Source organism: Pristiophorus japonicus, chromosome 2, assembly GCF_044704955.1.
Source record: "Pristiophorus japonicus isolate sPriJap1 chromosome 2, sPriJap1.hap1, whole genome shotgun sequence".
Lineage (NCBI taxonomy): Eukaryota > Metazoa > Chordata > Chondrichthyes > Pristiophoridae > Pristiophorus > Pristiophorus japonicus.
The window spans coordinates 156,658,750-156,674,746 of NC_091978.1; the positions used below are offsets into that span (position 1 = coordinate 156,658,750).

Genomic DNA, 15,997 nt, shown 5'->3' on the forward strand with positions numbered 1-15,997 from the left:
GAGAAAACAGGAAAGGCTGGTAAATAAAGTAGCGCCTCTCTATTATGAAATGGGATTATGACATTAAAATAGATTTCTGAAATGTGAAATATAGAAACAGAATTTTAAAAATTTGTTCCTGGGAATGGGCTTCGCTGGCAAGGCCAGCATTTATTGCCCATCTCTAATTGCCCTCGAGAAGGTGGTGGTGAGCCACCTTCTTGAACCGCTACAGTCCATGTAGTGTTTATTCTTAGCATACTTCTTTATAGCGGTTTGGTACAACTGAGTGGCTTTTTTCAGAGAGTAATTAAGAGTCAACCACATCGCTGTCCTTGTCATAGGCCAGACAAGGACAGCAGATTTTCTTCCCTAAAGGACATTAGTGAACCAGATGGGTTGTTACGACAATCCGGTAGTTTCATGGGGATAGAAACTGCATTGGTTTACCACCTGGTTTCTGGGCGATATTGGCCATTGTGGGCGATAACCAGGTCGGCAAGAAATTGCCTAGCTGAGTTACGCTGGCGACTTCGAGGTACCGCTGGGGAGCAGACCGCCGGCTTGCACCGTCCTCAGATCCTCATATTTGGCTCAGCGGTGACCTGTAGGTAAGTATGAAAAACAACGCCCACGAGAATCAGCGGAGCTGGGCGATACGCGAGTACCTCTCCAAGAAAAAGGTTAGTAATTGTTTTTTTACTAATTATTTTAAAATTCTGTTGTGGTGATTTAGATTAAAAGGATCTTGAGAATGTTTTTATGATTTTTTTATGTTCTGTTTTTGAAAAAAAATTTGAATGTTTGCCTGTAGATTAGGTTTAACTATGCTTTTCATTCCATTTCATTGGCCTAAGTTAATATCAGAATAATCTTGTAAACTCTACTGAATTATGATCCCACGACCAAGTATCTATGCAAATTAACTATGTAAAGCCTTTTTCTATTGCAATAATGATGGAATAGGAATGCCAGTGATCACTGTAGGAAAGGAAAGTGTCCCTTCCCCCTTTTGATTCGATTGGGTTTCTGATAGTTAATACCTTTTTAATCACAGGTTATCATGTAGGATACCAGTAATATTATAAAAAAATAATTAGCAAATAGTATTTGCACTCATTAAAGAACAATTATACAATCAAAATCAGCATAACTAAGACTTTGATTAATTTCAAACATTTTAGATTTCAGTCAAACATGAAACGATTTTAGCTGTGTGTTGTGTTCAGCACCATATTTGGACATCAATAGCCCTGGTTTCAGTAGTACACTCAGCAGGTCAGGTAGTATCTGTGGTGACAGGAAGTAGGATTAGCATTTCAGGTCAATGAACTTTCATTAGAACCAGTTCTTTTAGTAGTTCTGACGAAAGGTCATCAACCAGAAATGTTAACCTTATCTTCCTCTCTCCATAGATGCTGCCTGACCTGCTGAGTGGTTCCAGCATTTCCTGTTTTAATTTCAGATTTCCAGCATCTGCAGTATTTTGCTTTCAGTTTAATTTTGTGCTCAGTTTACAGTGTTTAAGACCTCAGGACTTTGAACGAACATTTTGTTATTCCTACAATTAAAGGGGAAGGGGCTTGTTTGTATTTTATTCTTTCAGATAAATTCCTTCCATGCCTTTTAATATATTTTGTGATCACAGGGACCACAGAAATCAGGAATGCATTGCGAGCTTTGCCCACACTTAGTTATAGAATCACAGAATTTTACAGCAGACAAGGAGATAATTCAGCCTGTCCTGCCTGTGCCAGCTCTTTGAAAGAGCTATCCAACTTAGTCCCACATCCCAGCTTTTTCCCCATAGCCCTGCAAATTAGTCCTTTTCAAATATATGTCCATTACCTTTGAAAATGCCTGTGGAATCTGATTCCACTTCCCTTTCAGGTAGTGTGTTCCAGATCTTAACAACCTTGTGTGTGAAAAAAAATATTTCCCCTCTAGTGCTTTTGCCAATTATTTTAAATCCATGACCTCTGGTTATCAACCCACTTGCCAGAGGAAATAGTTTCTCCCTACTTGCACTAGAAAAACCCCTCATAATTTTGAATATCTCTATTAGGTCTTCCCTTAGCCTTCTCTGCTCTAAGGAGAACAATCCCAGCTTCTCCAATATCTCCACATAACTGAAGTCCCTCATCCCTGGTAGCATCTTGGTAAAGCTCATCTGTACTCCCTCCAAGGCCTCAACATCCTTCCTAAAATGTGTTGCCCAGAATTGGACACAATACTCCAGAGATTTTTAAAGGTTTAACATGACATCCCTGTTTTCCTATTCAATGCCCCTATTTACAAACCCAACTATCCCATACGCTTTCTTAACTGCGTAATCAACTTGCTCTGCCACCCTCAAGAATTTGTGATTATGCATGCCCGGGTCTTGTCAAATAAATATGACCCATAAGATAAGGCTTAAGATGATACAGTACAAGGGATGTATTTAATAACTCATAACAATTAAGTAACAGGCGCTAACACAAACAAAAGACGATTGTATTCCTTTCCCAGAAGATGAAAAGTACACATTATTCGAATTGATTTGGTTCTGTTGATTAAACTGCACTTGGTGTCACTTGGGATGCTTTCAGAAGACCATCAATCGGTTATTTTTTTGAACTTTGATTCCTTCAGTGTCCTGGTTAAGCAGAAAAAAAAAATCAAGTGTTAATTTATCTGGGTTAGGCTCTCTGGTTTGCTACTAAATCTTATGAGTTATTTTATGTGGGTCAGCTTACCTGTTATAAAAGTTTTGTAAATTAAAGTAAAGTTAAAACAGCTGTCGAGGAAAGAGAATTACACACTACTGGTTGGAACTCATTGAAGCAGTAGAGTTTCTAATTTGAGTGAGGTATTTTATTGATACAAAATGTATAATAATATATGGTAATAATGCAAATTTTTGTGGCACATAATTAATATATATATATTATATTATATATAAAAACGATCTGCCAGAGATGTGGGTAAAGCTGAAGTGCTCCTTTCACACATTTGCAATGTATAGGTTGGAATTAAGGAAGAATCTATTGTGATGTTTATATATATTGAAGGGGTTAAAAATCATATTTCTAAAAAGTTTGTGGCTAAGCTTAAGTTGAGCATAGGACCATAACGTATAACTCTCGAGAAGGGAGTATTTGGCAGATGTCCAAGCATAGATAGAATTACACGAGATAATAATAAACACCCCAGCTTTGTCTGTCTATTAACAGAAGATTTAGTCAAGGACAAATAGGTCTGGGAAAAAGTATTTTCACAGGAATTGCTTAACCGTAGAAAAGTAATGATGTAGCACGTAACTGATCAGATAAAAGGCGCACAGGGGAGGTAACGAAGCTTGCTGTGAATATAATTGTATTAACCAATTAATATTTGTAATCATAGTAGTTAGGCGAAACGTTGTGACATAGCAGGGAAACAACAAAAGGAAAGCTTCCGTGCGAAACTTCATGATTTTGTATGTATTTTGACTGTATAAAAACAGTAACTCAACGATTGTTCGAAAAGAACGGCTGGTTTGGGCCATCGAGTTATTGAACTTGAGTAGAAGCTGTCTCTCCCTCGATCGAGTGCTTTATAATAAATGATTTTTTTCTCCGAAACAGATGTGTTGAGTATCTTTGTAATACTCCACGACATATATATATATATATATATAATATATATATATATATATATATATATTTTAAAACATGGCATCACTTTCAGTGCTATGTGGTTTATATACGGTGTTATACACCTCAATTCCTGTGAATCATAGACTCTGATATTTACGGTGCTGGGAGACCGAAAACAGCCGAAGAACCCGGCAAGGCTGGGATGCGGAGGTCCTGCCGAACTGAACGGCAGGACCTCTAACATTTTTTTGTTCCGTTTCCCGCCCGAATTGACAGCCTGGCTGGTGGCCGGGAGGGAAACCCAATTACAGGAGGCTGCAGCCGGGGACTCTTGGGGATAGTCCTTCAATCACCCTCAAATTAAATGTAATTATTTTTCTTATGTTCGATTGATTGATGCTTTGGTCTTTTTCAGTTCCAGTTAGTTAGTGTTTTATTTCTATTTACCCCGTTACCAGTCACGGGTGTCCTTGCTGATATGATGGGCATTCCTTTAGAGTTAATTTTTTCCTTTGGGAGCCGGAGGACAAAGAGAATTTCCAAAGGTTTGATCGAGAATGTCTGTCTGTACCCGAGTAGGGCAGCACAGCCCTGCATTACCAGATAGGGTGGTCCACAGATCGCACCTTCTTGGGCATGAGACTTGACAAGGGAGACACACTCCTGGTTGGGATTGAGCACACAAGGTATTATCTGGCTGTCCAAGCAGAAAAGTCATCTCAAGAGGTTGGAAATTTTAAAGAAGCGGCCATCGGACCAGTGGTGGCTCTGCCTACAACATGAATCGTGGCTTCCATACTGTAGCAGCCGTTGCACCTCAGGGCTTTCAGCATATGATAGCTGCCATCAGACCAGCCATCCTACTGATCAGTAGGGCCACAGATACATGGCGCAGTGGAATGTTAACAGCTGGAGTCCATCTGCTTGATACTGCTGTCTTTCAGGCCTGCGAACTTCCCTTCAGTGCACCAGGCCAGTGGAAAAAGGGAGGAGGAGAGACTAGGCTGCCCAAGAGCAAGCTCCAGAGATGAAGCCAGCAAGGTTTCCCTGTCATGAGACAAGGGAAACCTCAGTTCCATGAGCCTTTTACAGAGAATGAGCAGCCAACCACCTGCCGTGATCCTGGCCTAAATGTGGCAAAAAGATAAGAGGTTAAAAAAGGTGCATATAGGGACCCAGGGCCAGTATGATGTTAAGAAAGAATAGGCTGATTGTGTGCACTTTGGAATTCACTGCAATAAACTAGAATGTGCACTGACATGGTATTTTGTTACTGATGGAGGTTAGAGTCATATAGGAAAGGGGGCGACTTACGTGGTGCTGACATCTTCACTCAGGTGGTGATGAATGGTACAGTCATGTAGGTGCAAAGTGGGCTGATGCAGGATGGGTGGTGGTTTGAGGGAATATCCCTTTACTTGAAAGTGGGGGAGAAAGAGGTAAGGCTCTGGTGTCAAAGGTAGGCTGATGGACACAGAAGAGAAGACTTCAGTGATGAGCTGTGCTGTGATGCTGCTTGCAATAAATTCTACCCGAGTATTATTTGCTCCATTGCTCCATCCTGTGGTGCTCCTTCCCCTCTTCCATGAGCATGGCATACAGAGTATGCCCATTGGGAATCTCATACCTCCTCCGGACTGTAGATAGGGGGGTTGGAGGGGTCTGAAAGTCTGCTGCTGGTCTAATTCATGAGAAGAAAGTCCAGGTGTGTGAAGGCAGAATGGCAAAACAAATGCTTCAAAAAGCATTTCCCAACTGCAGAAATGTCTATTCAAAATCCCCACGAGCTGGAGAACATTCTAGCTCATGCACTAGGCAATTGAACAGCATGGCAAAAGTAGAAAATAACATGCAAGATATAGAACTGTCTGTCAACCATTGAGCTTGAATGTTCTTCTCCAGATGGGGCAGATTTGTACTGTCCTTGCAATATGACTGAAAGTTTCTCACTATGGACCCATTATGCTTGCATTGGGAGTATGGATGCCGTCAATGAGTGCTGTTACTGGAAGTGCTGTTCTAGTATCTACCTCTTATATGCCTTAATAAACACTCCCACATAAAGGGGCAGTTCACCTGTATCTGACTAACACAATATCATGACAAAACAACTAACCAATAAATAATCTGCAAAACCACTGCCAAGTTGCCTTTGATGTTCTCGTTAGGATGCATCGTGTTCTGCCTAAAACTATAAGAAACTGGCAATTATCTCAGTCAAGATGTTTCCTTAGAACTCTGGTACCACACAAAAGACAGTTTCAAATGCTTTGGTCTCCAATCCCACTGTGTGGTTTGTGCCTGCCCACACGATGTCTTAAAAGCTGCAACATCTTATATTAAATCCTGTTTGAAATTATACTTAGTGTAACAGTAAGAAAAGTAAATGGAAAGTGCTGAAAGATACTGGAATATTTCAGGAAAAATGGACAGTTATTTTGGTTGCTCTGAGTTTACAGCACTTGCCATTATCTACATCCTCCTTTCAAACGAGCATTTTTATAAAAGAATCATTAGCCCAAAATTCCTGGACCTGAGAGGGCAAGAGGATGATGTATACCAGGCGTAGGGGCATTTCCCCACGGGAAGCCTCCGACCGCAAATTCAGGGCCATTAAAGCCATAATTTCCTGGCTAATGCTCCCTGCGAGCACCTCAGACATATTCATATGAAATTGCTTTGTTCGTTGTTTAAATGGGTGTTAAATTAACACTTACATTCAACAGGTTGTCAAAAATGTGCAATTTCAAGGCCAATCCATATAATTCCAAAAGGTTTTGCATCTTGCACGTGTCAGCTGAATCCAAAGGATGTGGGATGTGTGATGCTTTTTAGTGAGTTTAGTGAGTGTTGTGGAACACACATAATAAACTTCAGCTTCTTATAAGAAAAGATTCAATTCACAAAATCACAACCCTCAAAAGCAAATCTGAGAAGGCCTTTGAATATTATGACAAGTTTTCATTTTGTTCATTTAATTCCCCACCTCTAATCGCAGACCCCCTCCCCGACACCGCCCAAAACCATTTTAGCGACTCCTGCCATGGAGACATTGATTCCTTGATCTTCCCGTCATACTTCTTCAGGAGGCCATCACTGGTCCTCCTAGCCTTAGAACAGCCTTGAGCATTTTGCTCCATTCCCTAAATACAGACTGGTGCATTGACTGCACATCTTGAGCTAAAGTGGTTCGCAAAGGAATTTTACGCAAACACATTAACCAGCCTACTGCCAGAGGAAGTTAAACCGCTTTGATGATTACATCATATACTCAAGAATCAACCTCTAAACCATTCCAGATTTAAAAATGTTTCACACTTACTGGGACTAATGCTTCGTCTGATGGGGGAAGGGCTACGGCTTCGGGAAGACTGTAAAACAAATGACATACAAATATTAGTTCTCAATCTTTAGCTGCAAAAAATCTGTGCACTCCTATTGCATGAAACAAGAAATGATTAAAAAAAATACAAGCAGCACAGTTGTGAATGGTCACAATCATCAAACACACTCAAGCAGCTCAAAACCAATCCAAATGGGAGGTTGTTTTATTAGTTTTCAGCAACACTCGATAAAGCTGCCTCACAGATGTTAGGTGGATGACAATATCAGGTTAATCCAAGACTAATTAATCCTATTTATGTTAGCCACTATGGATGGACCCAATTGCTGAAACAAGTCTCCATACTTGATGCATTGTTAAAAACCTGCATTACAGATTACTAAACTCCCAGCTGAATGATACAAGTAAGAGTGTTCATTATTAACCTGAAGTGATTATCTCAAGGATTATATCAACAATACCAATTATTGCCAGATAAATCACTGAACTGGCCACGGTACAGGTAATTTGTATTAATGCTTAACCTCTGTTGCTATTCCACTCCCAAGTGCTCCATCTCTTCATCAGCTATGGTCCTGATTTTGCAAGGCTCTGCTGGGGGCACAGAGGCAGCAAGTGCAGGTCATAAAATCAGACACACAGCATTTTGCAGTTGACAAGAATACCAGCATGTTTTAAAGCTGTGTTGGTGGACAGCACAAACATCAGTAAGGCCCCATATTTTATTAAATAGGTCCCTTGTTAGAACTTGAGACTTTCCTGCTGCCTCCTCAACAGCAATGCTGCTTAGCCATTTGAAAAGTGGTCAGCAGTGTGTGGACAAAATATAAAAGATGAATGGCATATTTTAAAGTTTTGATTGACAAGTTAGTTTATTTCGCCCTTAGTATATAGCTTTGTCTTCATTTTTATTGCTCCAATCATTTTTTTGCAAGATAGGAACATGAATAGGCCATTCAGCCCTTCAAGCCTGTTCCTCCATTCAATTAGATCATCTAGCTCCTCAAGCATGTTCCGCGATTCAATTAGATCACGACTGATATTTACTTCAGCTGCATTTACCCGCCTTTGCTCCATATCCCTTGATGCCCTTACTCGATAAAAATCTGTTTATCTTAGCATTGAAAATTTCAGTTGTTCCAGCATTTACATCCTTCGTGTGAGAAAGTGGTTCCTGATTTCACTTCTGAATGGCCGAGCTCTAATTTTAAGATTGCACCCCCTTGTTCTGGATTCCCCACCAGAGGAAAGTTTCTCTGTATCTATCTGACTGAATCCCTTAATCATTTTAGAGATCTTGATTAAATCCCTCAACTTTCTAAAATCATGGGCACATAAACCAAGTTTATGCACCTTGTCCTCATAATTTAACCCTTTAAGCTCTGGTATAATTCTGGTGAATCTATGCTGTACCCCTCCAAAGCCATTCACCTTGTCATCTTTTGCAGAAAACTTGTACATACGTGGCCACTCCGAATGAGACACAGGTGCTGCCCATAAATAATGTATGAGATTGTTCAATCATAATAGTAACATTTTAATCTCATTTCATAGCATTTTTCCTGAAACATTAGATTTTTTTTAAAATGTGCAGTAAAAGCTGTAAGCTATCAATATTGTGTTCCTAACACAGATGAGACTGCACACAGGGAGGTTAAAGTAACAGTGACCTCAGTCTTTATTAAGACGCTCCAGAGTGAGTTAGAGGCCGGCTTATATACAGTGCTCCCAAGGGATGCTGGGAGCCCTTGGGACTTCAGGGGATGCGCTCCCTGGTGGTGGAACATGGGAGTGCATGCTTTACAGATACACAACATCAATCCCCCGCAAAGTCAAAGTGAAAATTATTTACAAGGTGAGGCGGTCGGGAGCCTTTCTTTCTCTAGTACAAATGTCTGTTCTGGTGTGTTGGCTGTGCCCTCGCTGGGCTGGCGTGTTGTTGGCCCTGCAGGGCTGCTAGGTGAGCCTGGCCTTGCTGGGCTGTAGGCATGTTGGGTTCGATTTCCTAGTCCGGCGTGGTGTCGTTGATCCTTTGGGTGTGTGTTTTGGGCTCGAAAAAAGTAGTGTCTGCTGTGGGTTGTTTAGGGCAGTCTGTGAACCGCAGCCTCGTTTGGTCCAGGTGCTTTCTGCAAATTTGTCCATTGTCTAGTTTGACTACAAACACACTATTCCCTTCTTTAGCTATCACCGTGCCTGCGATACAGTTGGGACCATGTCCATAGTTTAGCACATATACAGGGTCATTCAGATCAATTTCCCGTGACACAATGGCGCGACCATCGTTTACATTTTGTTGCTGCCGCCTGCTCTCTACCTGATCATGCAGGTTGGGGTGAACCAGCAAGAGTCTGGTTTTAAGTGCCCTTTTCATGAGTAGCTCAGCCGGGGGCACCCCTGTGAGCACGTGGGGTCTCGTGCGGTAGCTAAGCAGCACTCAGGACAGGTGCGTTTGGAGTGGGCCTTCTGTGACTCGTTTAAGGCTCTGTTTGATGGTTTGTACTGCCCGCTCTGCCTGCCCATTGGAGGCTGGTTTAAACAGGGCCGAAGTGACATGTTTGATCCCATTGCGGGTCATGAATTCTTTAAATTCGGCACTGGTGAAACATGGCCCATTGTCACTGACCAGTATGTCAGGCAGGCCGTGGGTGGCAAACATGGCTCTCAGGCTTTCAATGGTGGCGGTGGCGGTGCTTCCCGACATTATTTCACATTCAATCCATTTTGAAAAAGCATCCACCACTACCAGGAACATTTTACCAAGAAACGGGCCCGCATAGTCGACATGGATCCTCGACCATGGTCTGGAGGGCCAGGATCACAAACTTAGTGGTGCCTCTCTGGGCGCGTTGCTCAACTGAGCCCATACGCTGCATTGCCGTTCACAGGACTCTAAGTCAGAGTCGATACCGGGCCACCACACGTGGGATCTGGCTATCGTTTTCATCATTACTATACCCGGGTGTGTGCTGTGGAGATTCGAGATGAACGTCTTCCTGCCCTTTTTGGGTAGCACTACGCGGTTAACCCACAACAGGCAGTCTGCCTGAATGGACAGCTCGTCCTTTCGCCACTGGAACGGCTTGATTAGCTCTTGCATTTCAACGGGGATGCTGGCCCAGCTCACATGCAGTACACAGTTTTTTACTAGGGACAGCAGAGGATCTTGGCTGGTCCAAGTCCTAATCTGGCGGTCCGTGACAGATGATTTATCATTTTCAAACGCTTCCATGACCATCAACAATTCTGTGGGCTGCGCCATCATCAACAAGTTTGCAGGCTGCGCCATTTCCACCCCCGTGGTGGGCAATGGTAGCCGACAGAGCATCCGCACAGTTCTCGGTGCCTGGTCTGTGGCAGATGGTATAGTTATACGTTGATAGCGCGAGTGCCCACCTTTGTATGCGGACTGAGGTATTAGTGTTTATCCCCTTGTTTTCAGCGAACAGGGATGTGAGGGGCTTGTGATCGGTTTCCAGCTCAAATTTGAGGCCAAACAGGTACTGATGCATTTTCTTTACCCTAAACACACACGCTAATGCCTCTTTCTCAATCATGCTGTAGGCTCTCTCGGCCTTAGATAAGCTCCTGGAAGCATAAGCGACAGGTTGCAACTTCCCCGCAACATTAGCTTGTTGTAATACATACCCGACTCCGTACGACGACACGTCACATGCGGGCACAAGTCTTTTACACGGGTTATACAATACAAGCAGCTTGTTGGAGCATAAAATGTTTCTGGCTTTCTCAAAAGCAATTACTTGGTTTTTTCCTCATACCCAGTTCTCACCTTTGTGCAATAACACATGTAGGGGCTCTAAAAGAGTGCTTAACCCCGGTAGGAAGTTGAGGAGTCCCAGGAACAACCGCAGCTCCGTGACATTCTGTGGCCTGGGCGAGTTCCTGATAGCCTCTGTCTTGGCGTCTGTGGGCCGAATGCCGTCCGCCACGATCTTTCTCCCCAAAAACCCCACTTCTGTTGCCATGAAGACGCATTTCAACCTCTTCAGCCGCAGCCCTACGCGATCCAGAGGTTTTGTAGGTGCTCGGCGGTGTCCCGACCCGTGACTAATATGCCATCCTGAAAGACCACTGTGTACCGACTTGAGTAGGCTCTCCCTGTTTCTCTGGAAGATCGCTGCAGCCGACCGAATTCCAAAGGGCATCTGTTTAGATTAACAGTCCCTTGTGCGTGTTGATGCAGGTGAGGCCCTTCGAAGACTCCTCCAGCTCCTGCGTCATGTAGGCCGAAGTCAGGTCGACCTTGGTGAACGTCTTGCCTCCTGCCAGCATCGCAAGTAGGTCGTCTGCCTTAGGTAGCGGGTATTGGTCCTGAAGCGAGAAACAATTAATAGTCACTCTTTAATCGCCGCAAATCCTTTTGAGTGCTGGAACAATCGGGCTGGCCCACTCGCTGAATTCCACTGGGAGATGATGCCCTCTTGTTGCAGCCTGTCAAGCTCGATTTCCACTCTCTCCCTCATCATGTGAGGTAGCGCTCGCGCCTTGTGGTGAATGGGTCGTGCCTCTGGGACCAAGTGGATCCGCACCTTCGCCCTGGAAAAGTTTCCAATGCCTGGGTCAAAAAGGGAAGGAAATTTGTTAAGAACCTGGGTACATGAGGCCTCATTGACATGTGATAGCGCTCGGATGTCATCCCAGTTCCAGCAGATTTTGCCCAGCCAGCTCCTTCCAAGCAGTGTGGGACCATCGCCCAGGACAATCCAGAGTGGCAGTTCATGCACCGTACCCTCGTAGGTGACCTTGACCATGGCGCTGCCCAGGACAGTGATAAGCTCCTTGGTGTACGTTCTCAGTTTCGTGTGGATGGGGCTCAGGGCTGGTCTGAATGCCTTGTTGCACCACAGTCTCTCAAACATCTTTTTACTCATGATGTACCCAGTGTGCACCCCATGTACTTAAGCATCTGCCTCCTCTCTCTGAGGCTCGAAATTGCTTTGATCCACCATGGACCGATCTTCCTCTACCACGTGGTAGTTAGCAGGTTTTGCAGAGCTTGCAGCTCGTTTGCAAGCTCGCTGGAGGTGCCCCATTGTTCCACAGCTCTTGCAAACATACCCTTTGAAGCGGCATGAATCGGCTGAATGGAAGCCTCCACAACGCCAACAAGGTGTGAATTGCCTTGCATTCATCCTTCGTTGGGGACTCGGTGTCATCTGGGTCACCTGAGGCCTGCTGGCAGTTACAGACTCGTGGGTTCTGCCCTGTACATTTCTGCTCTCAAATACAGTTCCAGTTAATTTATGAACATTGTTAGCACTTGTGTGCTGAAGATTTGTTTGGTGTTATCACTGGTGGACATAAACGCTTGTACCCCTTTCCTGCTTTCTCTCCATACCCCTTGATCCCTTTAGCCATAAGGGCCATATCTAACTCCCTCTTGAATATATCCAATGAACTGGCCTTACTGAGGGTCGGTGTCTCTACAGTCAAAAATTTTCGTAGGATGGTATCGTGGCCAATGCCCAGTACAAGAAAGTCTCTGAGCATTTGTTTCAGGTAGCCATCAAACTCACATTGTCCTGCAAGTCACCTTAGCTCGGCGACGTAGCTCACCACTTCCTGACCTTCAGATTGCTGGCACGTGTAGAATCGATACCTGGCCATCAGCACGCTCTCCCTCGGGTTAAGATGCTCCCGAACCAGTCTATACAGCTCCTCATACGACTTATCTGTGGGTTTCACCGGAGCCAGAAGATTCTTCATGAAGCTGTAGGTCGGTGCCCCACAGACTGTGAGGAGGACCGCTCTCCTTTTTGCAGCACTTCTTTCTCCGTCCAGCTCGTTAGCTACAAAGTACTGGTCTAGCCGTTCGACATAGGCTTCCCAGTCCTCACCCTCCGAGAACTTCTCCAGGATGCCCACAGTTTGCTGCATCTTTGTGTTGGATTCGTATTCTCGTCGCCAGTTATTGTGTTCCTAACACAGATGAGGCTGCACACAGGGAGGTTAAAGTAACAGTGACCTCAGTCTTTAATAAGACACTCCAGAGTGAGGAACAGGCCTTAGGGGCTGGCTTATATACAGTGCTCCCAAGGGACGCTGGGATCCCTTGGGACGTCAGGGGATGAGCTCCCTGGTGGCGGAACATGGAAGTGCATGCTTTACAGATGCACAACAATCATAGAAAATAGGTGCAGGAGTAGGCCATTCGGCCCTTCGAGCCTGCACCACCATTCAATATGATCATGGCTGATCATTCACCTCAGTACCCCTTTCCTGCTTTCTCTCCATACCCCTTGATCCCTTTAGCCATAAGGGCCATATCTAACTCCCTCTTGAATATATCCAATGAACTGGCATCAACAACTCTCTGTGGCAGGGAATTCCACAGGTTAATAACTCTCTGAGTGAAGAAGTTTCTCCTCATCTCAGTCCTAAATCGCCTACCTCTTATCCTAAGACTGTGTCCCCTGGTTCTGGACTTGCCCAACATCGGGAACATTCTTCCCGCATCTAACCTGTCCTGTCCCGTCAGAATCTTATACGTTTCTATGAGATCCCCTCTCATCCTTCTAAACTCCAGTGTATAAAGGCCCAGTTGATCCAGTCTCTCCTCATATGTCAGTCCTGCCATCCCTGGAATCAGTCTGGTGAACCTTTGCTGCACTCCCTCAACAGCAAGAACGTTCTTCCTCAGATTAGGAGACCAAAATTGAACACAATATTCCAGGTGAGGCCTCACTAAGGCCCTGTACAATTGCAGTAAGACTTCCCTGCTCCTATACTCAAATCTCCTAGCTATGAAGGCCAACATGCCATTTGCCTTCTTCACCGCCTGCTGTACCTGCATACCAACTTTCAATGACTGATGAACCATGACAGCCAGGTCTTGTTGCATCTCCCCTTTTTCTAATCTGCCACCATTCAAATAATATTCTGCCTTCGTGTTTTTGCCACCAAAGTGGATAACCTCACACTTATCCACATTATACTGCATCTGCCATGCATTTGCCCACTCACCTAACCTGTCCAAATCACCCTGCAGCCTCTTAGCATCCTCCACACAGCTCACACCGCCACCCAGTTTCGTGTCATCTGCAAACTTGGAGATATTACACTCAATTCCTTCATCCAAATCATTAATGTATATTGTAAATAGCTGGGGTCCCAGCACTGAGCCCTGTGGTACTCCACTAGTCACTGCCTCCCATTCCGAAAAGGACCCGTTTATCCCGACTCTCTGCTTCCTGCCTGCTAACCAATTCTCTATCCACGCTAGTAGATTACCCCCAATATCATGTACCTTGATCTTGCACACCAATCTCTTTTGTGGGACCTTGTCAAAAAGGCCTTTTGAAAGTCCAAATACACCACATCCACTGGTTCTCCCTTGTCCACTCTGCTAGTTACATCCTCAAAAAATTCCAGAAAATTGGTCAAGCATGATTTCCCTTTCATAAATCCATGCTGATTTGGACCGATCCTGTCACCGTTTTCCAAATGCGCTGCTATTTCATCTTTAATAATTAATTCAACATTTTCCCCACTACTGATGTCAGTCTAACCGGTCTATAATTACCTGTTTTCTCTCTTCCTCCTTTTTTTATAAGTGGTGTTACATTAGCAACCCTCCAGTCCAGAGGAACTGATCCAGAGTCGATAGACTGTTGAAAAATGATCACCAATGCATCCACTATTTCTAGGGCCACCTCCTTAAGTACTCTGGGATGCAGACAATCAGGCCTCGGTGATTTATCGGCCTTCAATCCCATCAATTTCCCCACCACAATTTCCCCCTAATAAGGATATCCTTCAGTTCCTCCTTCTTACTAGACCCTCGGTCCCCTAGTACATCCGGAAGGTCATTTGTGGGGGCTTGTAAAAAGGGAACAGCAATAATCATGGGTGATTTTAACCTCCATATTGATTGGAGAAATCAAATTGGTCAGGGTAGCCTTGAGGAGGAGTTCATCGAGTGCATAATGGACGGGTTCCTTGAGCAGTATGTAACAGAACCAACCAGGGGTCAGGCTAAATTAGATCTGGTCCTGTATACTGAGACAGGATTAATAAACAATCCCCTTGGAATGAGTGATCATAGCATGGTTAAATTTCAAATTCAGATGGAGGGTGAGAAAGTTGGATCTCTAACCAGTGTACTAAGCTTAAATAAAGGAGACTATGAAGGTATGTGATGTGCATTTATACTGTATAGTAAGGACATAAGAGGCCCATACTTGAGAGAAGGTCACTTTGTGACCAGTTACCTTTATTACCAAGACCTTAAGTGATGAAGGTGGGTGGAGCTTCCCCTTTTATATCGGAAAGTCCAGGTTAGGAGTGTCTCCCACAAGTTCACTGCCTTCTGGTCAATGTTCTCAAGGTGTATAACTTAGGTCAGCTGATACATGGGTTACAATGATAGTTGAATACATGACATCACCTCCCCCCCAAAGTCTTATTGGGATCACAGGTTAAGTCTCTCTGGTGGTTTACGCTCGCCTGAGTTGGGGCTCCGGTTGTTGGGCAATGGCCTGAGTGTCTGCTGTTTGCAGTGCCTCAGGCCTGTCCGGACTGCCCACAGTGACTGGGCTCTCCTTGGTTCCAGTGTTTGGTCACCTGTGGTGGAGTAAACTCTACATCGTGTTCTTCCTCTGCTTCTTCTATGGGGTTGCTGAACCTCCTTTCAGTTTGATCCACGTGCTTGCGGCAGATTTGTCCATTGGTAAGTTTAACTACCAAAACCCTATTCCCCTCTTTGGCAATCACAGTGCCTGCAAGCCATTTGGGCCCTGCAGTGTAATTAAGGACAAAAAGAGGGTCATTGACATCAATACATCGCGCCTTCGCATTCCTGTCACGGTAGTCACATTGTCACTGACGCCTGCTCTCAACAATTTCTTTCATAGTAGGGTGCATAAGGGATAAACTGGTTTTGAGCGTCCTTTTCATTAGCAGCTCTGCGGGTGGAACCCCTCTGAGCGAGTGTGGTCGGGATCTATTGGCCAACAGGAGGCATGATAAGTGGCTTTGTAGGGAACCCCCTTGGATTCTGAGCATCCCCTTTTTGATTATCTGCACTGCTCGTTCCACC

The 15,997-nt window shown here is 44.3% G+C and overlaps 1 protein-coding gene across 3 annotated transcripts in view; it reads right to left on the bottom strand.

Annotated features, from left to right (window-relative positions):
• Positions 1 to 1,386: 1,386 nt before the first annotated feature.
• Positions 1,387 to 15,997, bottom strand: part of spata18 (spermatogenesis associated 18) — a 347,300-nt gene continuing 332,689 nt past the window's right edge. For all 3 annotated transcript variants that reach the window (XM_070870070.1, XM_070870069.1, XM_070870071.1), the window contains 2 exons: positions 6,922 to 6,970; positions 1,387 to 2,617 (listed from right to left, as the gene is read on the bottom strand). In XM_070870070.1, the coding sequence (XP_070726171.1) occupies positions 2,610 to 2,617; positions 6,922 to 6,970 (57 nt within the window). In that variant the 3' untranslated portion in view covers positions 1,387 to 2,609. The remainder of the gene's footprint in view (positions 2,618 to 6,921; positions 6,971 to 15,997) is intronic.